The sequence below is a fragment of the Puma concolor genome, chromosome A2 (genome assembly GCF_028749965.1).
Source record: "Puma concolor isolate L17-30 chromosome A2, mPumCon1.1.hap2, whole genome shotgun sequence".
In the NCBI taxonomy this organism is placed as follows: domain Eukaryota; kingdom Metazoa; phylum Chordata; class Mammalia; order Carnivora; family Felidae; genus Puma; species Puma concolor.
This window is the reverse complement of record NC_141668.1, coordinates 160,605,737-160,633,295: the sequence shown is the minus strand read 5'-3', so window position 1 is coordinate 160,633,295 and position 27,559 is coordinate 160,605,737. Positions and strand designations below refer to the sequence as shown.

General features: G+C 56.3%; 3 protein-coding genes across 6 annotated transcripts; 2 read left to right on the top strand and 1 right to left on the bottom strand.

The window, feature by feature from the left end:
- The first annotated feature begins 520 nt into the window (after nucleotides 1–520).
- OR1I1 (olfactory receptor family 1 subfamily I member 1) lies at nucleotides 521–1,456 on the top strand. Its single transcript, XM_025915832.2, is given in 5 exon segments — nucleotides 521–641; nucleotides 644–754; nucleotides 757–1,165; nucleotides 1,167–1,299; nucleotides 1,301–1,456. Coding segments are annotated over 5 exon segments (930 nt in total).
- Nucleotides 1,457–10,335: 8,879 nt separating this feature from the next.
- On the top strand, nucleotides 10,336–17,308 carry SYDE1 (synapse defective Rho GTPase activating protein 1). Of its 2 annotated transcripts, none has more exons than XM_086698818.1 (9): nucleotides 10,336–10,482; nucleotides 12,134–12,475; nucleotides 12,576–13,220; nucleotides 13,375–13,589; nucleotides 14,188–14,314; nucleotides 14,526–14,686; nucleotides 15,272–15,497; nucleotides 15,880–16,271; nucleotides 16,889–17,308. In XM_086698818.1, the coding sequence occupies exons 1-9, from the start codon at nucleotides 10,395–10,397 to the stop codon at nucleotides 16,973–16,975; spliced, it is 2,283 nt and encodes a 760-aa protein (XP_086554944.1). In that variant the 5' UTR covers nucleotides 10,336–10,394; the 3' UTR covers nucleotides 16,976–17,308. The 2 variants fall into 2 exon arrangements, with proteins under 2 accessions (XP_086554944.1, XP_086554945.1); XM_086698819.1 differs by having other exon boundaries at nucleotides 15,880–16,776.
- Nucleotides 17,309–17,318: 10 nt separating this feature from the next.
- On the bottom strand, nucleotides 17,319–27,441 carry HACL2 (2-hydroxyacyl-CoA lyase 2). 3 transcript variants are annotated; one of them, XM_086698820.1, is made up of 16 exons: nucleotides 27,264–27,441; nucleotides 26,583–26,727; nucleotides 25,228–25,429; nucleotides 24,978–25,105; nucleotides 24,753–24,891; nucleotides 24,540–24,651; nucleotides 21,788–21,887; nucleotides 21,549–21,646; nucleotides 21,296–21,432; nucleotides 19,913–20,047; nucleotides 18,770–18,884; nucleotides 18,479–18,648; nucleotides 18,332–18,402; nucleotides 18,181–18,252; nucleotides 17,912–18,017; nucleotides 17,319–17,781 (listed from the first exon to the last, which is right to left on the bottom strand). In XM_086698820.1, exons 1-16 carry the CDS (start codon nucleotides 27,302–27,304, stop codon nucleotides 17,606–17,608), a joined length of 1,947 nt encoding a protein of 648 aa, XP_086554946.1. In that variant the 5' UTR covers nucleotides 27,305–27,441; the 3' UTR covers nucleotides 17,319–17,605. The 3 variants fall into 3 exon arrangements, with proteins under 3 accessions (XP_086554946.1, XP_086554947.1, XP_025771914.1); XM_086698821.1 differs by having other exon boundaries at nucleotides 27,260–27,430; XM_025916129.2 differs by lacking the exon at nucleotides 27,264–27,441 and adding an exon at nucleotides 26,997–27,253.
- Between the last annotated feature and the right edge of the window lie 118 nt (nucleotides 27,442–27,559).

Sequence of the window (27,559 nt, the reverse complement as noted above, 5' to 3'; positions counted from 1 at the left end):
AGCATAAAATGCCCCTAATAAATGTGGCATTCATTGGAAGCAGAAGAAGAGTGCTATTTGTCCTTATATCCTTAGTCATTAACCTGAAATGGATGTTAACATTGCATCATGTTCAGGAAGGATGACTGAAGGGAGGAGAGAAAATAGAGAATGACAGAGGGAAAGGAAGAGAAGGAAGAAAAGAGAGTGATCGAGTTCCCTTTTTCTGTGCTGGGTTTGGTTTAGGTTTGATCCAGCTTCATTGTGTTTTCTGCAAAGCATTTTTCCACTGGGAGGAAATAAAACAACAACAAAAGTATTTATGGGCAATTTCTGAGTTGTCTCTAAACAACCAAGTTAAGTTTTTGAGATGCAAACTATCTCAGGCATGGTCGGTTTCATTGGGGACAAACAGAAACCCACAGATCTTCACAGAATGCTACAACCTCCAGGCCTGGAGCTCCATATCCAACTTCCAGCTTATGTTGTTTTCCTCTCCTTTTTCCTCCCCTGTTTCCTCTGCAGTAGACACAGGCTGTCAATGGAACCAAAACACCAAAAAAATGAAACAGCAGTCTCGGAATTTCTTCTTCGGGGATTCTCAGAAAGGCCAGAGCATCAGATGCTCCTCTTTGGGCTGTTCCTCTCCATGTACCTGATCACTGTGGGAACCTCCTCATCATCTTGGCCATCATCACAGACTCCCACTTCCACGCGCCCATGTACTTCTTCCTCTCCAACCTGTCCCTTGTCGATATTTTCTTCTCTTCCACCACTGTCCCAAGATGCTGGTGAACCTTCGCACCCAGAGCCAGGCCATCTCCTTTGTGGGCGGCCTTGCTCAGATGTATGCCTTCCACCTGTTCAGGACCATGGACAACTTCCTCCTGGCCATGATGGCCATTGACCACTTTGTGGCAATTGTCCACCCTCTACACTACTCAGTCATCATGAGCCCTTGTGTCTGTGGGTTGCTGGTTGGGGGGCCATGGCTGATCACCAGTCTCCAGTCACTCATGCACACCTCCCTCATGGCTCAACTGACCTTCTGTTCTGGCTCCGAAATCCCCCACTTCTTCTGTGATCTCATGCCCCTGCTGAAGCTCTCCTGCTCTGACATGCACACCAATGAGCTGGTGGTTTTTGCTCTTGGCATCATCATGGGCATCAGCCCCCTCTCCTGCATCCACCTGCATTTTCTGGGCAGTCTTCAAGATCCCTTCTGCTCAGGGCAAGTGGAAAGCCTTCTCCACTTGTGGCTCGCACCTCACCACAGTGTCACTGTTCTATGGCACCGTCTGGGCCGTGTACTTTGCAGCCCACATCTGCCGCTTCCTCCCAGAAGGACAAGGCGGCTGCCCTGATGTGTGGGGTGCTCATCCCCATGCTGAGCCCCTTTATATACAGCCTAAGGAACAAGGACATGAAGGCAGCCCTGAGGAGGTTCATCAGCAAAGCAGTCTCCTGTCAGTGCTAGGTCAGAACGGTGGTTGGCATTTACCGTGTTCCAGAACCACTGTTGGGTGGTGAGAACACAGAGATACATCCCATCCCTGCCCTCGAGGCATTCAGAGTTGAGTGGGGGATAGAGATGTGTGAATAAATCATTATGGTACAACATGGTAAATGTGTCACAAAAGTTGAATGGAAAGTTATGGGAACCCGAAGAGAGAGACATGTGTTTTCCCCATGGTTTGTCTTCCCCGGGAAGATCAGAAAAGTAGTCTTAAATTGGCCCTCTCTGGGCTATTAGGCTTATGGGATTGCTACGTGGGTAACACTAGTCGAACAAAAGATTGGCCACACCATTTTAATATTGATAAAGACAACACATATTAGCCAGTTACATCACCATGCTTCCCAAGTGACTCGGAGAAGGACATTGAAAGCATCTGTTGGGATTAGCTCACTTATTCACTTCAGCAGCTACCAGCCTCGGTCTCACAGGTGCCTTGGGGTCACATCTTGTGGCCATGAGTTTGGAAATCATTGTCATCAACAGGCCTCCCATGTGCACCTCTCCTCCAGGCCCATCCATCTGACAGAGTTCTTTCTCTTAGATTTATTTATTTATTTTTGAGAGAGAGAGAAAGAGAGAGAGAGAAGAAGAAGAAGAGGAGGAGGAATGAGAAGGAGGAGAAGAAGAAGAAGAAGTAAGAGGAGGAGGAGGAGCAGAGAGAGAGGAAGAAAGAGAGGATCCCAAGCAGGCTCTGCAGTGTCAGCACAGAGCCCGATGTGGGGCTTGAACTCACGAACCACGAGATCATGACCTGAGCCGAAGTCAGATGTTTCACCGACTGAGCCACCCATGCACCCCGTTTTTACATTTTTAAGTGGTTGGGAAAAAATTAAAAGACTACTCTATGACAGACTGAAATTATATAAAATTCTAATTTTAGTGCTCATAGAGTTTTATGGGAACACAGCCACACCCATTAATCATCTATGACTGATTTCAAATTACAGGACAGAGCTGAATAATCTTGAAGGAGACTTCATGTTGCACAAAGCCTAAAATGTTTACTATCTGGCCCTCTACCAAAGGAGTTTACTGACCCCTTTTCTATAGAAAACATAGAAATTGATACCCAAGTAGATCCATGAATCAAAAGCATCAGCTTCATGGGGAGTTTGCTAGAAATGAAGACGCAAACGCCATCCGAAACCATTGAATCATAATTTAACAACAACCCAAGGGGCTTATATGAACCTTAAAGTTTGGGGATCACGGGAATCAGTGGGGGGTGGAAAGAAGGGAAGTAGCGATTTGGGACCCAAATAGGCCTTCAGTTCAGAGATACAAGAGAACCATATCTGGGGCATTTTTCCAAGGACATTTTCCATGTTTCCCTTCCATAAACACCGCCCTGGAGAGGAAGGTCCAAAGACCCCACCAAACGCTTTCAAAGAATTGCAGCTACAGCTGGAGGACGTGGCCACCAGGTGGCGATAGTGCCGTTTCACAAAATGGATTTAAAGTTCGGTTTTTCAGAAACCTTTATCCTGGCTGTAAACTGGCCCAGTTCCCCCGACCTCCCGCGCAGTCGTGCTCTGGGAGGGACGGCATGTGTAAAGTTCCTGTGGTGGGACCGAGCCTGGATTGCTCAGAGAAATCACGGAAAGGTGTGTCCCCAGCCCACAGAGGTGTGGTCACTCACCGCAGGGATTGGTCCACAGGGCAGAGGGGACCAGAACATTAAGCAGGGATATAGGGAGGGCTTGTGCTTCTGAATAAATCCACTGGTGAACCATACCATGGATTGGGGGTCAGGAAACGTTCTATAAATGGCCAGAGAGTAATTATCAGCTGTATAGATCCTACAGCCTCTGGCACAGTGGTTCACCTCTGCTGTTCCATCATGGAAGCCACCATCGACAGCACATCAAGGAATGGGAGTCGATGAGAACCCATGAAACTTTATTTATAGACATTGAAACTTGAATTTCATATAATTTTACATGTTGTGAAATATAGCCTTTTTTTTTTTACTGTTTCATTTAAAAAAATGTATTGACATCAAAATGATTCAGAAAGACTCCTAACCAACATCCACCTTCTGTGTGCTTCTCTCCCCCAGATTGTAGTGATAAAATATAGCATGTGCCTTCTATATTTTCATGAAAGTCAAATATGTTGCAAAAATGGATCTTGCTGTTTGGGTTTTAGTGACTGGCATTCGGTTCACTCCTTTTCTTCCCCCTGCCCCCAGAAACCCTCCTACACACTTGCCTCTTCTAATTTGACTACCTGGCAATGTAGGATCCCAATTATCTCAACTACCAAATTATTTCAGCTGTCGCCCACAAAGAAGAAATCAGGAGGAGGTTTCTACCTTCTCTTTCAACTGGCCGGGCTCCAGGGTTGCAGGAAAAATAATAATAACTAAGTTGTGAAACAGAAAATCCTGTCTAAAATCTGCCATCCAGTGTGAGCTTTCTAATATTACCTATTGTCGGACACATTAATGCTACGGTTACCACTAAGCCTACCTTCGTGGATACTAGCTTTAAAGTTTTGATTATCCAACAGAATTATCAAAAGTAGCCCACAAAATGTTTTTCTTTTTATTTGTTTCCAAACATTTTAAACTCTTAAAAATCAGGGGTGCCTGGGTGGCTGGGGCGCCTGGGTAGCTCCGTTGGTTAAGTGTCCAACTCTTGATCTCGGCTCAGGTTATGATCTCACAATTCGTGAGAGTCCCAGAGTCCCACTTTGGGCTCTGCGCTGACAGCGTGGAGCCTGCTTGGGATTCTTTTACCCTCTCTCTCTGCTCCTCCGCCACTTGCACGTGGGCTCTCTCTCTCTCTCTCAAAATAAATAAATAAATGAAAATTTTTAAAAAAATCATTCATAGCTCAAGAGCCAGATTTGGCCCACAGGCTCTAGTTTGTAAACCCTGGCACATGTGGATGGGAGTGACAAGAAGCAGGGAGACCAAAAGGGACCAAAGAGTAAGAGATGAAATGAGCTGAATCCCAGCACCAGACAAGGAATGGACAGGTGGTGCCACAGGACCTTTACATATGCTAATGCCTCCTTAGCTTTGAGGTTTCGAGGCAAACCGCACTTCCTCAGGGAAGTCTTTCACCCCCTCCTTATCTCAGCTATGTGAGGTGCCCAAATACATTCACTATTCCTCATTGTCCCCATCACATCGGTGATTTGGTATTCATATGTGTGATTCTCTCATGAGAATCTATGTCACCGACTGAACTGTGAGCTGAGAAATGAGAGACTGTGTTTTCTTGTTTATCTTGCCCAACTCCATACCCCCATGCTTAGTACATCGGTCACTCGAAATATATGTGTCGACTGAGTGAATGAATTAACAAATGAATGGATGAACAAATGAATGAATAGGGAGGCAGTGCAATGACAAGACTCTAGGAGGTAGTCCGGGTTGGAAGAGAGACATCTAATAGTCAAGGTTAAGTTGCTGTGGTATGCAATGTAAACTCTCCCTCTGCTCCCCCAGCCTCAGTAAAGGCTGTTACACACCCAGGAGCCCTGGTGAAATCAAGGAGAGAAGCCAGTGCACCTCCTCGTAGAGACCAGAAAGAGCGAGCTCACTATGAAACTAACTCAGCGATAACAGAAGACCATGAGAAAACAATCATCTAGTAATTCTCCAAAATCTCAGCAAGGTGTTCGAAGGGGGTTGAGCCGATTTATCTGAAGAAGCAGAGTGGCCCTGGCCAGTATGAGAGCACAGTAACACTTCTTTCTCTATACATGGGACTTTATTGGGTGACGCAAAGCAATTTGGAGACTCGGACCCTGAGGCTCAGAGAGGGAAAGTGACTGTGCCAACGTCATAAGCTAGATCAGGGCAGAGGGGGGGATTCCAATCCAGCATAGTGTGACCCCAAAACTTGACCCCTCCCTCCACCGTGCTGGATGCCCTCTCAGGTGAGTGCCCAAGGTCACGCTGCAGCCCCTTGTGGGGCTCAGTGTGGGGGGGTAGGGGGCAAATGGTGGATCAGCTGGTGAAAAAGAAAGGCACGTCCAGGAAGGCACGAGGAAGATGCAGTAAGGCTACAGCCTGAGGCCCTGGAGGGGAAGCTCCTACTTTTAAACGTACGTTTAGATTTGGGGGGAGTCACTCCTATCTCTGTGAACCTAGTGGGTGGTCCCCAAGACCACCCTCAGGTTCAATGCTTCACTAGGAGTCACAGGACTCAGCAAAATTGTTACACTCACAGTTTATTACAGGGAAAGGATACAGATGAAAACCAGCAAAGGTAAAAAGCACATGGCGGGGAGGGTCCAGAAGAGACCAGCCACCAGGGGACCAGTTGTCCCCTCCCTGTGGGTTTGTATAGACGCACTTAATTCTCCCAGCAATGATGTTTGACAACACACGTAGTATATTGTCAACCAGGGAAGCTCCTTGAAAACAATTCCTCGTCCAGAATTTTCACTGAAGGTAGGCCGCTGTATTATCGTCCTACGGCTGCCATAATAAAACACCACAGACAGGGTGACTTAAACAAGAAAGATTTATTATTTTCTTGCAGTTCTGGAGGCCAGAAGTCTGAGATCAAGGCATCAGTAGGGCTGGTTCCTTCTGGGGCCTCTCTCCTTGGCTGGTAGATGGCCGTCTTCTGTATCCTCATATGCTCTCCCCTCTGTGCACACACATCTCTGTGTCCAAATTTCCTCTTATGAGGACACCAGTTACCTTGGATTAGGGCCCACCCTAAAGATTTCATTTGTTTCAATCACTGTTTAAAGGCCCCATCTCCAGATACAGTCACATCCTGAGGTACTGGGATGGGGGGGAAGGGGGAGGGAGTCAACATATGAATTTGGTGTAGACACAGTTCAGCCTATAACAGCCACGTAGACACGGTTGACCACCCATGTGGCTGGCCTTGGTTATTCAGTCTCTTGCCCCTCTAGAGGTCAGACTGATACCTCTTGGGTCAGTGTGGCCCAAGGTCCCCACTATAAACCACGTGGTTAGCATGGCCCCCCAGGTATACAAAGGGATTCTTGTCAAGTAGGATACTCCAAGGGCTTAGGGGCCACCTCCCAGGAGCCAGTCAAGGGCCAGATGTTTCTGTGGACGACACAGTAGAGCCCAGAGACCTGGGAGAGAGGAGAGAGAAGGTAAGGAATGACACGGAGTCTCTGCCTGGTTCTGCCCACCAGGCCACTTGCCCCACCTAACTGGTCTGTCACCCCTCTCCAGGCTGCCTCCCCTTCCTGTGGAACAGCCAGAGGTCCTACAAGCTGGACACCAATGGCAGCTCTTGGCATGCCAGCTGGTGGCCAGTTTCTGAAGGTGTCCTGGGGCCTGTGCAGGGGCCTGGAGAGCAGAAGGGTCCCGCAGACCTACAGCTGATGGAAGGAGGGCTCTGCACAGGGAGCTGGGGGCTCTGATGCACCTTAGCTTCCACTCTACAGCTTATCTGCTGGGCTTTGCCGAGGGCCACTGAGAGGCTCCGGCCAAGATATGCCGCCCCACTAACTGCCTGCCAGGTGACGCCACATTCCACCTCAGGAAGCTGCCTCATGGTGCCTTGGCCACCCTCTGCCCCTCTAGCTGCTTGAAGCCACCCTGGTGGATGTCTCTGAGCAGCCACCTGTTCCCTGGCTCCTCTGAGGATGGACTCCCAGCCAGGCAAGTGCCTCTTCACCCTGGAAGATGCCTCCTGCAGGTGAGCCGCGGGCACAGGGGCAACTGAGAATGACAAAAGTGGGTGGGGGGAGCTGGGAGCCTGTTCCCCATAACCTTCTCTATCTTCTAGTCCCAGGAACAGAGGGCCCTAGGGAGATGGCATACAGGAGGCTTAGCCCACAGACACACATCCCACCGCCATTGTCCCCACCCCCACAGCCTGGATAACAGGGGGCACGTAATTCTTCCTTTTGGATGGATAAGGAAACGGAGGCCTAGAGAGAATGTCTGCATTTAGGGCTCCCAAGAAGCTGACTCTGAGATAAGGATTCAAGTGCAGGAAGTTTATTTGGGAAGTGATCTAGGAAATGCTGGAAGGGGGGTGGAGGAGTGAGAAAGGGAAGGGAAGAGAAGGAAGGCAGTAAAGAGTGTGCTGATATTCAAGTTTCCAGTGTGGGCAGCTGGAACTCAGTCCCAGGGGAACCCATGGGGGTCAGTGTGGAACATACACATCAGTCATCCCACATGAGGGGTGAGGGAGCTGGGGTACTTATCCACTACCCCCCACGGTCTGCCACAGGGGTGCAGAGATCTGTGCAAACCTCACCAGCTCCCTCTGCCTGCATTTCTTCTTTCAACAAATCCCCATTCTGCTGGGGCTATCCATCAAGCAGCCAGCGAGAGCATTTGGGGGAAAGAGAATACACACACACACACACACACACACACACACACACAGGCTCCTAAATCCAAACAGCAGCTACCAAAATCCAGATTAATAATTGTACACACTTCACAAAATGTGAAAATTAGTATACATAGCCATTTTATTAACACTTACCATGAATTTCTGGTTGTTAAGAAAGAATCATAGCCAACTGTGAATTAAATGAGCTACATGTAGACAAATAAATGTAACAGGGAAAGTGCAGAAACACAGTCAAAGGAGTTTACCAAAAATGAAGATTGATGTGGTACATGTTTTTTTAAGTTTATTTATTTATTTTGAGAGACAGAGAGAGCAGCATGAGCAGGGGAGGGGCAGAGAGAGGTGGGGAGAGAGAATCCCAAGCAGGCTCTATGCTGTCAGCGCAGAGCTCGATGAGGGGCTCAACCTGATGAACCATGAGATCATGACCTGAGCCAAAATCAAGATTCACATGCTTAACCGACTGAGCCACCCAGGCACCCCAGTGCTTGAATTTTTTTTAATCATTTGATGGGTGATTCTAAGGGCTGATCTCATCCCCACATCAGCCTCCAGCTTCTTGGAGGTTCTGGGGTACCCTCCCTGATGGGGCCCTCTTCCTGTACCCCCTGCCTTGGACTTGTGAACAGGTGTTGTGTTGACCCTGACCTCTCTCCCCACTGTCTGCAGCTACCTCAAACACATCTGGGGTGAACCCTACTGCTCTTCAGCCTGATTCCTCCCAAACACACACATCCAAGACAAATGAACATAACCTGAGAGACGTGTAGGACACTAACAAGCATACTAACATACGCATAGTGGGAGTCCCAGAAGGAGAGAAAAGGATAGGAAAAAAAAAAAAAAACAGTTGAAGAAATAATTGCACCAAAAAAAAACCCCAAAAAAAACCTCCCAGATTGATGAAAGATATGAATCTACACATCCAAGAAGCTCAACAAACTCCAAGTAGGACAAACACAGACATCCACTCTGAGACACATGATAAGCAAACACTCACGACCTCCTCTTGTGCAAACCTCTTGGCCACCACCCCCTCCTATCCAGGCCTCTGGTACCTGGCACCTGATCTCCCACCTGGACATTCAGCAGTGAACAAAACAGACAAGCCTCTGGTGGAGTCCCAAGGTTAGACAATTAAGCAGATGAACTAGAACAAAGCATTGGAGCTATTAAGCTCAGGCTGTGACAGTGTTCAGAGAAATGAAATACAATGAGGTAATAGTGAGTGGACAGTGGTGGGTGTTGAAGGAGGGCCTCCCAAGGAGGTGCTTTTAGAACTAAAGAAGAGAAAGAGGCAAATTCGGAGGAACCAAGTCTTCCCACACAGAGGGGACTACTTGTGCAAAGGGATTGGGACAGTTTGATGTAAAGGAGGACCAGAGAGAAGGTCATGGTGAGCAATGGAGACAACAAAGGAAATGAGGCTAGAACTCTTACTGGGAATCTGGGTTTTATTCTAGGCGGGATGAGCAGTCATGGAAAGACTGTACAGCAGGGGTGGGGCATGCTGGAATCCGACTTCAGCTTTTTAAGTCGACCCTGGGCACTGCACAGAGAATGAAATGTAGGTGTGAGGCAGGTTACATTTCCCAAGGTGGCCATAGTATCTCCCAGCCCACATCCTGTTCACAAGGTCACCTTGACACATCGCCCACTGAGAGGAGTGGGGTCTATGAATCTGGCTCCAGAAGTGACACAACATGACACCCAAGGCTGGGTCAGGAAAGGTGATGCAGCATCTGTCCTGTTCACCTTCGGAGTCCTGGGTGGCCATGAGTGAAGTCTGGTCATCCTGACTACTGACCTGCTGGGAAGAAGGCCGGACCGTAGGGAGAGGCCCACGTAGCAGCCCTAGTCCACAGCCTGTGAAGAGGTCCCAGCCCTCAGGACCTGTGAGTGACCTTGCCTCCAGATGATTCCAGCCACGTCTGTTGAGTTCCCCCTGAACCATTGATTGAGTGGAAACAATCAATGTCAGCTCTGGCCTGCCCAAATCCCTTACCCACGGCACCTGTGACATAAAATGGCTTTCACACCACTAGTTTGGGGGGTGGCTTGTTAAACATCAGTAGTAACCGGAATGGGGGGTGGGAAAGTTAGGTGGAGGACGGAGGCGCCCCGAGGGGCATCCAGGATACCAAAAAAGAGGAGCTGTCATGGAAAGGAGAGAGGCCAGGGCTTGCACCAGGCTGGGGCAGTAGATGGGGGGGGATAGGAGAGGAAATACGGGCAAGATGCGTTTTGAAGGTAAACCCAGCATGACGCGCTGTATTCCATCACCAAAGCAGGGTGGGTAAGAGGGAAGACGAGGGCTGTGCCATGATAGTCCCAAGGGGAGCGAGGAAGGCAGCCTAGAGCCCCCATTCCCTCCCCACCCGGCCCGGGCGACTACATCTCCCAGCATCGCTCGCTCAGGCCGCGGGAAGGGGAAAGAAAAAAAAAAAAAGTTTGGGCCAAGCATTCCCGGAATGCGCTTCCTGCTGGCGCGGAGCGGGGGGCGGGAGGGGCGGGGAGGGGAGGGCAGGGGGGCGGCGCGGCCGGAGCCCGGGGCGCGCACTCGGCCCGGCCCGGGCCCCAGCATGGCCGAGCCGCTCCTCAGGAAAACCTTCTCCCGCCTGCGGGGCCGGGAGAAACTTCCCCGGAAAAAGTCGGACGCGAAGGAGCGCGGTGAGCGCGGGGGGGGGGGGGGGGGGAGGGGGACGGCGGAGGAGGGGGCGCCGAACCCCGCCTGGCCCGGGAGGGTGGGGGGGTCCTGGAGCCCCGAGGAGGGCCGGCTGCGGCGGCTAGGGGAGCCCCGCGGAGTCCCCTGCGGCCCGGGGTGGGGGACCAAGAGCGGGCAGGGGTCCTGGAAGGAAGGGGCTGGGCAGGGGGAGAGGGGGCGCGGACCGTTATGCGCGCCCGGCCGGGGATGCCAGCGCTGCGGGCGCCTTAGGAGGCCCGGGAGGGGGGCCTCGCCCCTGACAGGAAATGGGGCCGAGACCGAGCGCCTGGAGGGCGGAGGGGAGGAGGAGTTGGGAAGCTGGCAAACGGGCCCCAGTCAGGCCAGGCCGGGGACACTCTGCGCCCCTCCAGGATGGGAGATGGGTAGCGAAGTCCTGCAGAGGAGGGAGAGGGGCGGTGCATCAACCCCAGTAGCCACCCGCCGGCCCCCTCCTATTAACCAGTGACTGCAGCTGCACCCACCTTAGGCAGCCCCAGGAAACTGTCCCCTTTATGCAGGAGGGGAAACTGAGGCACGGAGCTGTTGGGTAATTTGCCCAGAGCCAATGAAGTGAGTTAAACAGCGCTTTGGACTATGCTGCTAATAGAGACCCCCGAGGCAGAGTCCAGGGTGTTGGAAATCAGAGTTGACCAGAGGAGGGACTCTACCAGCCAGAAGACAGGACCTTGAGGAATTGGGAGCTGCGTGGGACAGAAAGTCCCGGGAAGGAAGGTGTTAAAGGAGGGAGGCCTGAGGACTCCACATCTGAGCTCCCCGTCCCCCCCCCCGCCCCCCCGCCGCCAGCCCTTCCCAAAGATTCCCAAGGCTCCTAGAGCAGAGAGAAGGGACCGGGGTGCCCACGCACAAACACAGACAGGAAACAGCCCAGGATGTCAGAGAGGGGAGGACGGTAGAACAGAGGAGAGGCCCCAAGACATTGACCATGGGGATCTGGACTGCGCTGAGAGACAGGGCCCACTCCAGGATAGGGAAAGAGTTTGGAAGACAAGCTTTTAAGAGGTGGGGGGGTTGGGGGGGGGGATGTTGCAGGAATGGGAGGACAAAGCACTAGCCGACGTGCCTGCTCCTGTCTTCCTAAGGAAGCAAGCCAGCGTTCACTGTGGGCTGTGTGCTTGACCGTAACCTGGATGCCTAGGAAGCATTCCCCACACCGAGCTCTCTGATGCCTCCCTGGAGGGGGGCATTGACTACCCCCCCCCCCATTTCACAGAAGGCCACTGAGGCTCAGAGATGGAAAGCAATTTGCCCAAAGCCACCCAGTAAGAAGGGACAGGAGCAGGGCTCCATGCCAGGGGTGGGAGGTAGAGCTGAGAATGCAGGGCCCAGGTCTGGAGAAACCCCACTGGACCCCTGAGGCTGAAGGGCAGAGGGACAGAATCCCGTTTGGGACCCCAGGAACTAAGAGGGGGTGGGCTGTAAGCTGGCAACCAGTGAGACTGCTGGCCTGTGCCCGCCCATTCCAAACAAACAAGTGGAGTGAATGCCAGAGCCGCGTGCACCCCAGCCCTGGCCCCTGCTGGGGAAAGAGCTCTTCGCTAGGGCTGCACTGGGGGCAGCAGGCGGTAGCTGGGTGTCACCCCCCTTGCTCTCTGCCAGGCCGGCCAGCCCAGCGCCCGGAGCCCAGTCCTCCAGAGCCAGAGCCCCACGCCCCCGAAAAGTCCCAGGCCGGGGCAGAGGGCCCCCCTAGCCCCGAGGCATCCCGGAGCCCAGCTCGGGGGGCCTACCTGCAGAGCCTGGAGCCCAGCAGCCGCCGATGGGTGCTGGGTGGGGCCAAGCCACCAGAAGAGGCTGCTTTGGGGCCCAGGGCGCCCGGCAGCGGGGAGCCCGCGGGTGAGATCTGGTACAACCCTATCCCTGAGGAAGACTCCAGACCCCTGGCACCTGAGCCCCCGGGGCCACAGCCAGGCTCAGCGGAGCCAGAGGGCCCAGCCTCGCAAGGTGAGCACAAGCCTCAGACCTCCGGCCCCCCAAGATGACCACAAGCCTCACCCCGGTCCCAAGCCCAGGCTTCTGACCCCTGAGGTATGCTGTTCCCCAGGCGCGGCCCCTGCCAGCCCCCCAGCCAAAGCCTCCCGCACGAAGTCCCCCGGCCCAGCCAGGCGCCTCTCCATGAAGATGAAGAAGCTGCCTGACCTTCGGCGCCGCCTGAGCCTGCGGGGCACCCGGGCGGGCCGCGAGCGTGAGAGGGCCGCCCCCGAGGGCTCCGTCATCAGCCGCTACCACCTGGACAGCAGTGTGGGGGCCCCTGGCCGGGCGGCAGGGGCTGGGGCCACACGGGGCCCTCGGGCCGGTTACCTCAGTGACGGGGACTCTCCGGAGCGCCCAGCGGGGCCCCCATCGCCCACTGCCTTCCGGCCCTACGAGGCGGGCCCCCCAGCCCGAGCGCCGCCCGCTGCACTCTGGGGCCGCCTCAGCCTACACTTGTACGGGCTGGGGGGGCTGCGGCCGGCACCTGGGGCCACCCCCAGAGACCTGTGCTGCCTACTGCAGGTGGATGGGGTGGCCCGGGCCCGAACGGGGCCGCTGAGGGGGGGGCCCGACTTCCTGCGGCTGGACCACACCTTCCACCTGGAGCTCGAGGCTGCCCGGCTGCTGCGGGCCCTGGTGCTGGCATGGGACCCCGGTGTTCGGCGACACCGGCCCTGTGCCCAGGGCACTGTGCTGCTACCCACGGTCTTCCGAGGTAGGATACGTGGCCGCAAGGGAAGAGCGGTTGGCACAGGACTCGGCTCCCCTTTTCCCCCAGAGTGTCCGGGGCCTGGGGGGTGGCTTGGAGTAGGGGGCCAGGGCACAGGAGCCTGTGGGGGCAGACCCCACAGGCCTCCTTGTGTCTTCAGGGTGCCAGGCCCAGCAACTGGCCGTGCGCCTGGAGCCCCAGGGGCTGCTGTATGCCAAGCTGACGCTGTCAGAGCAGCAGGAAGCACCAGGCACAGCTGAGCCCCGCGTCTTTGGGCTGCCCCTGCCGCTGCTGGTGGAGCGGGAACAGCCCCCCGGCCAGGTGCCCCTCATCATCCAGAAGTGCGTTGGGCAGATCGAGCGCCGAGGGCTGCGGGTGAGCCCCTTGCCCCATCCCGGCTGGCCCCCAGACCTCAGACCTACACCCCCAGGACACCCCGCGTACAGAGGCCAGGCCTTCCCCACACGTGCACCCTGCCTGGGACACTCCTAGCCCCAATCCCAGCTTAGACAAGGGCAGAAGGCTCCCCTAGACCATAGCACCCAACCCAGAACCCAGGGTCCCAGACCTTCTGGAGCTCAGAGCCTGATGGGAGAAAAGACACGATCCCCGAAACTCACAAGTGTAAAACTGTGGCTGGGACAAGAGGGGAGAAGCAGGGAGAGAGCAGGTCCTTAAAGCAGGACCTGACCTCTGGTTGGGGTAGTCAGGAAAGACTCCCCAGAGGAGGTGACAAGTGACCTGAGGATAAGTGAGCCAAGCAGAGGGCTTACGCGGCCAGCTTGTTCAGGGAGCCATGGTGGGGACACCACGACAGGTGTCAGAAGGGCAGGAAGGCAGCTGGTAAAGCTGAAGCCAGCCCCCAAGCCCTCAGCCCACTGCCACCCTGACCCGGGCCTCCAGCCCTCAGCCCACCCGGCCCTCATCAGTTTGTAGCACTGGCAAGAAGACATCTCTCTGCGCCCACCCCCAGGTGGTGGGGCTCTACCGCCTGTGTGGCTCGGCAGCTGTCAAGAAAGAACTTCGGGATGCCTTTGAGCGGGACAGTGCAGCCGTCTGCCTCTCCGAGGACCTGTATCCCGATATCAATGTCATCACTGGTCAGCATGCCCCTGCCTACCCCCACCTGCTCCCCATTCAACCTTCACCTCAAGGGAGTCCCTGTGGTCCCTCTGGGACCTCACCCTTTTCTCTCTGGCTTTGTTTTCATCTTCCTGTGCCTGCCCTCCTCTTCCCCCTCCCAGCCCCAGCTGACCCCTCCAGACTCAGAAGCCAGGGGTGCCCTGACCAGAGTGGGCCCTGTGTCCACAGGCATCCTCAAGGATTATCTTCGGGAGTTGCCCACCCCGCTCATCACCCAGCCCCTCTATCAGGTGGTGCTGGAAGCCATGGCCCGAGGACCCCCAAGCAGGGCGCCCTCCAGCACTGAGGGCACCCGTGGGCTCCTCAACTGCCTGCCGGATGTGGAGAGGGTGAGTTGGGCCTGGTGGGAGTGGGCAGGACTCATAGCGGGCTGACACCAGTAGAGTGTTTCATCCACACCTGAGCCCATGATGTGCACGAGCATGTGGCTATTAGGTGCTATCAGAATCCCCACTTCATAGCTATGGAAACCTAGGCCCAGAGCAGTTGAGTGAGTTGCCCAAGGTTGCACAGCCAGAACATCACAAAAAATGGAGGCTCTGAATACAGGTCTGTCAACCTACCACAAGGGAGGTTCCTGGCTGTGGAATCCTAGAGAAGTCCCGACCCTCTGTGCCTCAATACCCTCATCTGTAAAATGGAATTAATGCTAGCCCTGACTAACACACAGAGGAGTGGGTTCAAATCCAAGCTCTGCCATTCCAAAACTAAGTTACCTTTGTCCTCAGTCTCGCTTCCAGCAAAATGGGATCATAATAGTAGTATCGAAGCCTTAGCTCGGCCATCAACCAGCTATGAGATCTTGAGTTTCCCCACTCCGGGCCGCGTTCGTCTACCCGCCCCCCCCCCCCCCCCTTCCACCAGGTGTGACAGGGGACCAGTCAGCCTCACGATTCCCAACCTTCTTCTCTCAGGCCACGCTGACGCTTCTCCTGGACCACCTGCGCCTCGTCTCCTCCTTCCACGCCCACAATCGCATGACCCCGCAGAACCTGGCCGTGTGCTTCGGTCCCGTGCTGCTACCGGCGCGCCAGTCACCTGCCAGGCCCCGCATCCGGAGCTCTGGCCCGGGCCCCACCAACGCTGTGGACTTCAAGCGCCACATCGAGGTGCTGCACTACCTGCTGCAGGCCTGGCCAGGTGAGCCCGCCTCCAGCCCTCACCACCAATCAAGGCCAGGCCGCCGCAGCGGCGCTTTCTCGGGCGACGAATCAGAGTCTCGAGCTTCAGGCATGCCACGCCCCCTCACCAGGGTAAACCGGTACCTGGTAGCCCCGGCAACCCGTCCAGCTAGAGCCCATCCAAGCTTGACGCGGTCAGAGGCCCTGCCTCTTGACACGCCCTTCAGAGGGCCGGTTGCCTAAGCAACCAGTTCTAGCTCCGCCAGGGAACTCGCGATGCGGTTGCAGGGCTTTTCTTTCGTCAGGGCCAATCAGGGGCCTGGTTACCTGGGCAGCCAATCAGAGGTCTGACTTCTCGCGCGGCGCGTGACGCCGTCACGAGCCCCGCTCTCCCTCCGCAGATCCCCGCAGGTCCCCGGAGCCTCCGGACGTCGCCCCGTACGTGCGGCCCAAAGGGCAGCCGTCGCTGCACTTGCCACTCGCCAGCCCCGAGGTGGTGACTCGGCCCCGCGGCCGGGGCGGCCCCGAAAGCCCCCCGAGTAACCGCTACGCGGGTGACTGGAGCGTTTGCGGGCGGGACTTTCTGCCGTGCGCGCGGGACTTTTTGTCCGGGCCGGACTACGAGCACGTGACGGGCAGCTGCAGCGAGGACGAGGACGAGGACGCGGGCGAGCCGGAGGGCGCCGCTGACTTCGACGATGACTTCGAGGCGCCCTTCAACCCGCACCTGAACCTGAAAGACTTCGACGCCCTCATCCTGGACCTGGAGAGAGAGCTCTCCAAGCAGATAAACGTGTGCCTCTGAGCCGGGCGGGGTGGGACCCCGGTCACTGGGGCCCCGGGCTCCTGGCTGCTGAGGCCGTGCTCCATCCAGCCCCTGAAGGGACCAGACCGGTCACTCAGGCCCTGGTCCCGGCTGCTGGGGCGTTGCCTAGTGACCAGCCAGCCCGTTGCTGAGAATCATTCCTCGTTTCCAGTGCTCGCTATTGGGGCATTGGTTGCACAGGCTGGGACTGGGGATTTTCGGGACCAGCCGTCGTGGCCATCTTTTCTGAGTACCAAGGGCTTTTCTCCTTGCTGCCAAAGGCACTTCTTCCGCTTGCTGGGCTGGCCTCTCTTGCCTCCCCTTAGCCAGGGAAACACCAGTTACTGTGAGCATCACCCCAGGGTGGTGAGACACTCCCTGCCCCGCCCCACCCATGCCCCGCGCCAATCCTCTTGCTGCTGCCAACCAATTCAGTATTAGCTTTAAGCACTGCACTCTGCTTCTCTCCTCCGCGGAGGGCCCAAGGACTATGGTGAGGTGCTGTTTGGGGCAGGGTGGGGGAAAGCCCCTATCTGGGCTCTGGCTGGATAGGGGTAGCTGGGGGCTTTTAGAAAAACAGCTGGTTTCCCCACCCTCTCTTCCAGGGAAAGCCCCGTGATTGCCTCAAACCAGGAAACGGAGATAGCAGAGCCTGGCCCTTCCCCTCCCCCATTCTTCCTCCACATCCCTGAAGAAACTGAGCACTTACAAGACCTCCCTGTGGAGGGGCCCCACCTGAAATGTCAGGCTGGGGGCACTTTGGTACGGAACATATTTATTGCCTCCGTGCGTGTGTGTCTGTGTGTGAGGACTAGTGTGCATGGGTGGACACGTCTGGAGCAGGCGTATGGGGCTCTTTCAGGGACCTCTGAGAGGGAAAGAGTTCGCAGTGGCCAGACACCCTAAAATCCCCAGTAATGGAGCCACAGTGGGCCCCAGAGCTCCAATGGGAGAGTAGGGTCCCCTCCTGTCTCCCCCACCTTCCCTCACTCCCATCTTTGTGGACAAATAAATCAATATGCACACGTTCTGGGATGAGTACTTGGGCCCACACGGACCAGAGGTGGTTTATTAAGCGTGGAAGAGAGGAAGGGAGAAAAGGGCAGTTGTCCTCCACAGAGAAAAAAAAGCCCAGGAGCTCCCGGGTGCTGCCACGGAGCTTCTCTGAGCTCTGACCCCTGCAGCCCCACCCTGTCTTCTTGGAGGGTTGTGGAGTCAGTGGACCTGATAGGCCAGGTCCAGGTAGGCAAGGATGAGGCTCTCAACCAGCTAGGTACAGTCCAGGGGTGGGAAGGGAGCCAAGGGTACTGACCCATGAGGCCCTACACAGCAATGGAGCCATCTCGGAAGTCTGTCCTCCCAATGAGGATGTTGACCACAACCGGGTGGCCTTCTCGGCACTGCTGTTGAGCATCACGAAGCACCTCGACCACCTGATCTTTTTCCCGGGAGAGCAGCAAGCCCTGGGCCCCAAGTCCCATGGCTGCCTTGTGATAATCTGAAAGGAGAAGTCCAGTCAGATGGTGGCAGGGACCCAGCCTGCCATGCAGTCAGCCCAGGAGAGGAACGCATGCCCATCCGGGCCTGAAACAGCCTCCCCCCATCTCCAGCCTGCCCAGGCCCCTCACCGGTGTAAGCCAGGCCACAGGCCACATTGCTGCCCAGACAGGGCACCTGCTCCCGAGAGATCTGGGTCCAGCCAGCATCATTCCCCACCAAGGCAATCACTGGGATCTGCAGGGAGAGGGCGAGGCCAGCCCACAGCCTTCAGTTTCAAGGCTTGGCCAACCAGAGGGCAAAGACAGGGACAGGCAGAAGCAGCTCCCTCCCTATCCCGGCCCATCCTGACAGCTCCCAGGACTCCAAGCCCTCAGCGTCCCTCGGGCAGCCCAGTCACCTTGTGTCTCACAAAGGTGTCAAATTCAATGAGGCTGTAGCCAAAGGCTCCATCTCCAAACAGGCACCACACCTGAGCAGGGAACAAGGCTGCTTGAGTACCTCACTACCCAGGACACGGCAAGCCTCCTGCCTCCAGCGCCCTGACTCACCTCGGCATCTGGCCGGCACAGTTTGGCCCCGAGTGCAAATCCTGCACCAACCCCCAGAGTCCCAAAGGCCCCTAGGGAAACCAAGAGTACGTGGGTAGAAAGGGGCCTGGACCGTACAAGCCGTCCCAGGCAGAGGCCCTTCCTTACCAGGATCGAGCCAGCGCAGGGGGCCACGGGGTTGCACCAGGTGGGCGGCAGTGCCCACGAAGTCTCCACCATCGACCACCAGAATCGTGTTGTCAGGCAGAATCTCCTCCACAAGCTGCAGTACCCGCACCGGGTTCAGGTGCTGGCCTACAGGCGTCAATGCCTTCTCCCTGCCAGACAGAGGTGCACATCAGCAGGGCCAGCAGGAGAGCCTGCCGGGAACCCACCCCCTCCCTTCCCCCCCCCTCCCTTCCCCCCCCCCCCACCGTGTCCACCACACCCGGCCCCCACCGGAAGGTCTGCTCCTTCTGCCGGTCAGCTTGCCGAAGCTCCTCTGCCCAGTCTGAGGCCCACGTCTGGCCCTTCAGGCCCTCCGCCAGCGTCACCACAAAGGAGCCCACGTCTCCTAGGGAAGGAAGAGAAAACAGCTGCAGGGAAGTGGCCTCCTGCCCTCCCAGCACCAAAGGCCCGAGGACAGCAGGAATCCAATAGCAACAGGAGGCAATAGCAGGAGGCAAGGTGCCAGGCCAGGGATGCTCCTAGAGCAGAAGAGGCAAAACACCCCCCACAGTCCTGCCAGAAGCAGGTCGGGGCAGCCAAGGCCAGAGAAATGAAGGTTTAGGAAGCACTAAGTGGGTTAGAAACCCAGGCAGCCTCGTCGCCTGCCTCCTCCTCCTCACACCCTAGATCAGGCAGTGCTGTAAATTCTGCCTTAAAACACATCACGAAAAGCACCTCCATCAGCCAAGCACACTGCTTTTGAAGTGACCGATAAACAGGCCAGTGATATATACACTTTCCATCATCTCCGTCTTCGAAGTGATCCCACAGAGGCTCAGAGAAGCCGAGTCTCTCATCCCGGTCCATCCCCGCTCCAAGCCTCGTCGTTTCTGCCCTGGCCTGGTTTAACGGGCCCCTGGCCTCCACCTGCCCCCTCCAACTCGCTGCCCACCAGCTGCTACAGTAGACCTTCCCGAGCTTGAATGCAACAGCGCCACTCCTCTGCTTGACACAAGAGCTCCGTGTAGCCTACGCTGCAGCACAATGTCCTTGGGACGACGGGCAGAAGCAGACCACAAAAAGGCTGTGGGAGCAGACTGAACAGGGAAGGTAGGACAGGACAACAAAAGCCTCGGAGGACAAGGAGGCAGGTCTCTGTCCTCCGGGCAGCAAGCAGCATGGGAGGATTTGCAGCCAGGGGCGTGATCACATGCATGTTATTCCCAGGCCTCCCCTCGTACGCACACCCCACCATCTGTTCATCCAGAAGCACCCATCAGTCTGAGAGCCACAGGTATGTCTCCAGCTGACCGGATGCCCGCCGGGGCAGGGTTCAGACCTTGCTCACAAGCACCCAGCTCAAGCCAGCTGCAGCAGAGGCCAAGAGAAGGACCAGGAAGAGCTTGTGTGTGTGAGGGGGTACCGGGCGCTCACCCTGCACGGCTTCCTGGGGCTTCCAGAACATGTCTGAGTTCATCAACATCTCTTTCCGGTTACGGTTGACGATGATGATCTTGCTGCTGCGGCTGAGGACACGGCCATAAGACAGGCGGAAGTCGCACACGATTCCTGGCGTGGGAAGCGGGGTCTCAGCGGCTGCAGGGCCAGTGTCCCCACTACCTTCCTTCACCCACCATGGCAGAGTAGATGCAAAAGTGACCCCCATTCTTCCTCTCTCCCTGTACCAGCGCCGGCCGCAATGACTTCACATCTCCCCACCCCTTGAATCTGGGCTGGCCTCGGCACATGCTTCGGTCAACAGGCTGTGGCAGAATGACGGCAGGCACTCCTGAGTCCAGGCTTCAAGAAGCCTTGTGGCTGCCACTGTCTCTCTCTCTCTCTTAAAACACCTTGCTCTAACCCTCTTGCCTGTTCTCATCCTCCACCAAGTGAACAAGCCCAGGCTGGCCTGCTGGATGATGAGAAACCTGGAGGAAGATGTAAGGAGGAGTCAGAGAAGTCAGTTAGCCCAGCGGAGGCCATGTGAGCCCAGCCTAACGTCAGCGAAGCCCAAGGATAAGTGCCTGCCCGCCCCGGATCAGCCCAGATGCCTTCTTGCCTCGCCAACTACAGACTCATAAAGGAGTCCCACCAACAGCAGAAAAACTACCGCCTAACCTACAGATGGAGCTTGAGAAATAAGTGCTTTTTTCAATGTTTGTGTATTTTTGGAAGAGAGAGAGTGCGGGGGAGGGGCAGAGAGAGACAGGGCGACAGAGGATCCAAAGCACATGCTCCAGGCTCTGAGAGCAGAAAGCCCACCGCGGGGCTCAACCTCACAAATGGTGAGATCACAACCTGAGCCGAAGTCGTACACTTAAACCCACTGAGCCACCCCGGCGCCCCCATAATAAGCGCATTTTAAGTCACTGAGTTTTGGGATGGTTATCACACAACAATGAACCAATACAACCATTACGCAGTGGCCAGGACTCCCCTTTACATGAAAATGCGCACGCCGCACGCGTACATGCTGTGTCCATCCTGCACAGAGCACACACGTGCCAACGCTGAATGTGAACACTACAGGTGCCCACTATCTGTGCCTCTTCCTCCATGCAGGGCTGAGCCACGCGGCCCGACTGCGAGCTTGCCAGAACTTCCCTGGCTGGATTTCAAGTACATGGCTGTCCAAACCCGGGCAAGGGGCAAGGGGCGAGGGGCGGGCCCAAGGTAAGAGGGTGAGTGCTTACGAGGGGAGGGTGCCAGTTAAGTACGTGACTACGAGGGGCAGGGCCACAGGGGGAGCGGGGAGCGGAGCAGGGGCGGGGCCTGAAGGGAGGGAAAGGGGAGAGGGCAGAGGAGGCCGAGGCCCACCTGCCAGGAGGACCACGTCTGCTTTCTTCAGAGCAGCGCTGCGGTTCTGCCGGATGTGGAGGGGGTGGTTGCGGCCCAGCAGTCCTCGTGCCATCCCTCCCAGGAAGCAGGGGATGCCAAGGGTCTCCACGGCAGTCCTGGGGGTCCAGGCAGAGCAGAGGGGAGTGTAGCCAAGGGCATGCCCCCACCCCACAAGGCATCCGGAGACCGGGACCAGGGATATGACAGCAAGGGCAGGGCTGAGGGTTCTCACCGAAGTCTGTCAGCAGGTGTCGGGGGCAGCAGAGCCTGGCTCCCCAGCACAACAAGGGGCCTTTTGGCTCGGCTCAGGATTTCCACACAGCGCTGAACCTGGGATTAGAGACGGGGCTCAAAGAGCCAACCGTGTGAGTCACCATCAGCCCCCAAGATCCAGGCCCCACTACTGACTCAGAGAGAGGCCATCCTGCCAGGTGGGGTTCCTCAGGGAACCAGGGAAGAGAGGCGATTCACCTGCTGGGGGGATGCCTGCGGAATGTCCAGAGGCAGAGGCCCCTCAGGCCGAGGCTCCCAGGCTCCTGCAAAGAGGTTGGCCAGGTGATTCTCTAAGTACCTGCAAAGATGAGAGGAAGAGGCAGTTACCAGGATTAATGACTGGGGTTCTGGGAGCTGAAGGAGGCCGGGGTCAAGGCGGGAAGTGAGACAGGCACAGAAGTAGGTGAGCCACACCCCAGACAGACAAACCCCAGTGGCCGAGTCTCCAGCCGCCTGTTGCCCCTCAGAAGCTTCTGGCGACCACCCAACCTGACACAGACCCTCAGAACCAAGTGACACAGGTATGGAGTGCCAGGATCAGGGCCACGGCTGCAGAGTGAAACACACAAGGCTCCACGCTTCCTAGCTGTGTGACTGGGCAAGTGACTTAACTTTTCTGAGGTTCCTCCTCTGTAAAATGGAAAAGGGAATCTCTCTCCCAAGGTTCACTATTTATCCATTCAGGATATAAAGCACTTTGCAAAACACTCAATCAGGGAAGGCACTCAAGCCTCTTTCTCCAGCTTCCGACACCTCCTTCTGTCTCCCTACTCATTGGGTCATAGGGCCCTGACTTCCCATGTGGGCCTCCAGGGCCCTGGAGACACAGAGATAAATCTTGCCCAGATCTGCATTCAAGGAACATCCAATCCAGCCAAGAACAAGGCATGTGGGTGTCGGCAAAAAGGAGTCGGAACCAGAAGCTTCTGTTTCTCTTTTGAGGAGGAACCAAGAATACAGAAAATGAGAAGAGGCCAAGGAAGAAACCATGGTAAACCCCAACATAGAAAGAAAGGCAAAGGAAGAGCCAGCCCAAAGGGCTGAGTAGGGGCAGCCCAAGAGAGGAAAGGAGAATGGAAGGAGGGGAGGGGGGACCCAGAACCAGGGAACAAACAGGCTGCTGTCACGGCCACAGAACAAAATTGCTTAAAAGTTCAGCCTACCTCGAGTGCCTGGGTGGCTCAGTCAGTTAAGTGTCTGACTCTTGATTTCGGCTCAGGTCATGATCTCACGGTTGATGAGATCAATCCCTGCATCAGGCTCTGTGCCGACACTGCGGAGCCTGCTTGGGATTCTCTGTCTCCCTCCCTCTCTGCCTCAACCCTGCATGCACCTTGCTTTCTCACTCTCTCTCAAAATAAATAAATAAACTTTAACAAACAAATAAACAAACAAAATTCAGCCTACCTGGCATGGACACCAGCCACTTCCTATCTGTTCAGGACCTCTGAATCCCCCTCTGTATTTGTGGTTCCCTAGCCAGGTTGGAGAAAGGATGGGAGACAGCTTGCCTTACACCTGAAAGGACACTGGACTCAACCCTATTCTTATCTAAGACAATGGCTAATTAGTCACTTCAGCATTTTACACTGTCGAAGCGATCTTGCTTTATTCTTCACAGAATCTTAGTCTAGAGAGAAAACCACGCTATGCTTCTTCATTTTACAGACAGGCAAGCTGCAGTCAAGAAAGGTTTAATCACAACAGGATCGTCAAATTATGACGCTGTCCACCTTAAGCCTGCACAGTCCCCTATGTCAACTGTATTTCCATTAAACTGGCGGGGGGTGGGTGGGGAAGGCTTAATCACTTGCTCAAGGTTAACACAGCTAGTTACTGGCTCGGGATTCAGACCTGACTCTCTGAACTTTCATTTCATTCCCTGTAGATGGCACATAGCTCTGTGGATAAAGCATGGGAGGCTCCTCCAGGCTGAATCCTCGTGTGCCATTAACAAGCTGGATGACTTCCTGCCAGTCATTGACCCTCTTTGGGTCCCAGTTACCCACTCTATGAAATGGGTGTAGTAACACCTTACCCTCTTCACTCAGTGTTGTCATAAAAGATATGTGAATAAAGTTCTACCCCCCGAACTGGTCTTCAAGGGACTTCTCGCGTGCCCAGGGCACAGGGGCCTGTCTTGTTCGTGCCGGTCCTGGTACCTGGCACACTGTGGCACTTGCTAAATACATGGAAGGGGCATGGCAGGTAGAAGAGCAAGGACAGGCAAAGGGAAGGGACAGAGGGGAAGGAAGAGGAGAATCGACTCTCCTTCCTGTGCCGCTCCGGCCAGGCCCATCCCAGGGGTGGCCAAAACCAGATACCTCTGCTGGGATGTGGCCCCACATGGAAACCCTTCCTATCCTCTCCACTGAAAGAAGTCCCCCCTCAACCTTGTAGCTCTTCCAGGAAAACCTTTAAGCTTATTCCTTATTCTGCATCCCACAGCTACCACTCAAAGCCAGGCCACCACTGCCTCTCATCCCAGGGCCGACAACCCCTCCTCCCTGGCCTCCCAGCTTCCACCCAAGCCCACAGTCCGTTCCCCAGCAGCAGTCAGAGGGAACGTGATAAAAACCTGAATCGGGGTGTGCCACACCTCTGCTTTGGACCATATAATGCTTCTCGACGGATCTCGAAGTAAAAACAAAACCCCAGGTCCTCCCAGTGGCCCCTGCTGGCCGCTCTGAGCTCAACCTCTGCCCCTCTCCCCTTTGCTCACCTGCTGCTGCCACAGAGGCTACTTTGCTTTCCCAACCCACCAAGTTCGCTCCTGCCTCAGAACCTCTGCATATGCTAGTCCCTCTACCTCCAATGCTCTTCCTAAGGCTGGTTCCCCTCAGCTGATATGCAAACCAATGAATGAGTCAAAGGAGAGACAGAGGCTGGCAGGAAGTTACAAAAGAGGGCAGGGGGCTGGAGAGGGCACGGTGGGGGTGAGGCAACTCACCAGGTGACCATTCGAGCCACGAGACCCTTGGGCGGCTTGGCTGGCACCATCTCCTTCTGGACAATGAAGTAGGGGTACAGCACATCAACGGGAAGCTCCACAAACACTGGGCCTGTGGAGGGGCAGGGAGGATACTGAGCCTGCCATGCCTCCCTGGACCCAGGCCTTAGGGCCTGACCACCGCCCAGCTCTCACCGCCCCCCCCCCACCTACCTGGTGTCCCCGACTGGGCAGCCACCATCGCAGCCCTCAGGGTGGGCACGATGTCCCGCACCCTCCGCACAGAAGCACAAAACTTGCACAGTGGCCTAAACAGGGCCATCTGATCAATGGCCTGGAGCGCACCCCGGTTCTGGTGGAAACAGAGGAGGCCAGAGTCAATACATGAGCCCTTTGAGGCTCCCCGAGACCCCCGCCATCCACCCAAGGGCAGGGCACCTGCAGCAGAGTGCTGGCGGCCCCACCCAGAAGCAGGACTGGAGACTGAGCTATCTGGGCATTCTTCACTGCAGTCACCGTGTTGGTGAGGCCAGGGCCCGCTGTCACTGCTGCTACGCCCACGGTCCCTGAAATACAGAATCCATCACGGCCCTGCCCTCCCTCCTGGCCACCTCTGAAAAAACTCTGCCCTGCAAAGACTTCCCATCCCATTCTCACCAGCCCTCCACCCTCTCTGCTCTGCCCTCACCGGTCAGGCGGGCCACAGCATCAGCGGCAAAGACAGCTGTGACTTCGTGGCGTGTGTCCACCACGCGGATGCCCAACTTCTCACAAGCCACCAGTATGGGGGAAATGTGCCCGCCGACCAGGGTGAAGAGGAACCGCACGCCGTGGGCCCTCAGCACAGCTGCCACATTCTCCCCGCCATGCTGGATGCTCGCCTTGTCCACCTGGGCCCACGGAGGGAGAGGAGCACAATTACCAAGGACCAGGGCAAGAGCGCCAAGGCAGACAGGGAGAGGGCACTCTCACTCCCCCAGGAAGGAGGGCAGGACAGAGTCAGGGGTCAGAGGAACTTTGATATTGGTGAGGCACATATCATACTATACACAAGGCCCAGAGTAGGGCAGGCCGTCCTTGCACAGCTAAGGGAACCAAGACTTGCCCTGGCAAGATTCAAAGTCCCATAGAACCAAGGCTCTCGAGCGCCCCCTTCTGTTACACTGCCTGTCTCCGGGGACAGTAGGCCAATGAGCGAGAGGAGAGGGAAAGTGGATCCCCAGAACCCAAAGTAGTTTGGCCAGGGGCCATCTGCTGAGACTCCAAAACTGCCTGCCCTCCAGGACCTAGTGGCAACTGTTGATCCCAGCCCGCTACGCTTCCTCCCACTCACTGGGCAGGCCCCGCTGACAGGCTGCCAGCCACTAAGCACCTGGCAAGGGAGCGGCCTGCTGACACAGAATATGCTGAGGCTTCTGAGCCTCGGCTTGTTCCCAGCCCCGCACACCAGAGGCCTTTGCCTTAAATCTCCAGAAATCCTCAAGGCCAGTGACCTTGCTCCCGTTGCTATTGGGAGGGGGAGGGGTGGACTCCTGAGGGAGGAGCCAAGCAGTTCAGAGTGAGATCCGTGGGGTCAACTGTTCCCCAAAAGGCCACCTATGACAAGTTACCACACAAACTCTCTGAGCCTCAGTTTTCTCTTGTGGAAAATGAGTACAGAAACAAAAGCACCTCTAGGGGTCGCGTTGAGAAGTACATGACATCTCTCACAGCTACCCCTTCTGTGCTACCTTTGGCCCACTCTGATCACGTCGGGTTTAGGGAGCTGCGCTCAGTGAAAAGGGCTCTTGGCCTCTGGGGAAGGAGTAGGCGGGGCGCTGAGTACCCGGCAGCTACCGCCCGATTTATCTCTGCCTACAGGCAAAGTCCAGGGACCTGTCTGCAGACTGCCCAAGCGTTAAGGGCCATAGACAGAATTTCCCAACCGAGCCCCCTAGATTGGTCGGGCCTCACTTTCTCCTGTAAAATAAGTGAGCTAGGAGTGCCAGGAGCTCCTTCCTTCTTTGGCTGCCCCCAGCCCGCCGCTGACCTATGCCCCCGCACCTTGTGCATCAACTGATAGAAGAGCCCCAGGCGGTGCGCGCAGCCCAGCAGGGCGGCCACTAGCGTCCCGCAGGCCAAGAGCAGGAAAGAGGGGAAGAAGCTCCCAGCAGGGGCGGCGGCCGTGAGGGTCTCCATGACTCGCCACCTGAAAGAGAAAGGACAGTGCCAGCAGCTAGGCGCAGCGATCTTTTCCGGAAGAAGGTTCCCCGGACACAAGGCTCCCGGGCCACGCCTCTTCTCGCCAGTTTCGGCGCAGCCACGCCACCTACGCGGTTAGGCTCTGGGCGAGGCCACGCCTCTTGGGGGGCCAGGCCACGCCTCCCGCGGCGCCAGCCCCCTTCCTTACGTCACCACCAGCACCAAAAATTGGCCACCACAGGCAGTTTTGGCCTCAAAATAGTGCTTCACACTTACCTGTTTCTCAAAGAATAGATGGGAAGCCCCGCCTCTTTTACACCTGGGTCCAAATCTCAGCCCCAATGGTGAGCCCGCCCACACCAAGTCTACGCCACCTAGAAGGACGAGGCCACGCCCCCAAGCTAGCGGGCGCGCCCATCCCTTAAAGCTAGACCTCTGCCCTCTGCGAGCGCCCGAGCCTGACACCGGCCCCAGGCCGTGGGTCAAGGTCACATCGCAACAGGAGGCTTCTCTGACCCCCAGGATACTTCGGCCTTCACCTACGGGAAATGGCGCTGACTCCAGAGGAATTCGGTGCCCTTCATGTCACGTGACCCAAACGCGCGGCTTGAGGGGGCCGGGCTCCGAGCCTGCAGCCTTGTCCCTTTCTCTCACTTGGGTCTGCGGCGCCCCGTAGTCCGGCCTGAGACGCACGCGCAAAGCTGTAACCAAGCTCTGGGTTACAAGCATCTCCTATAAAAGCCCCGTCCCTACAGGCCGCCTCAGCACAAGTCCCGCCCTCCCCCGCCTCTCATTGGCTCGCACTGCAGGCCTAACCCCTTTCTTTACATGAGACCACG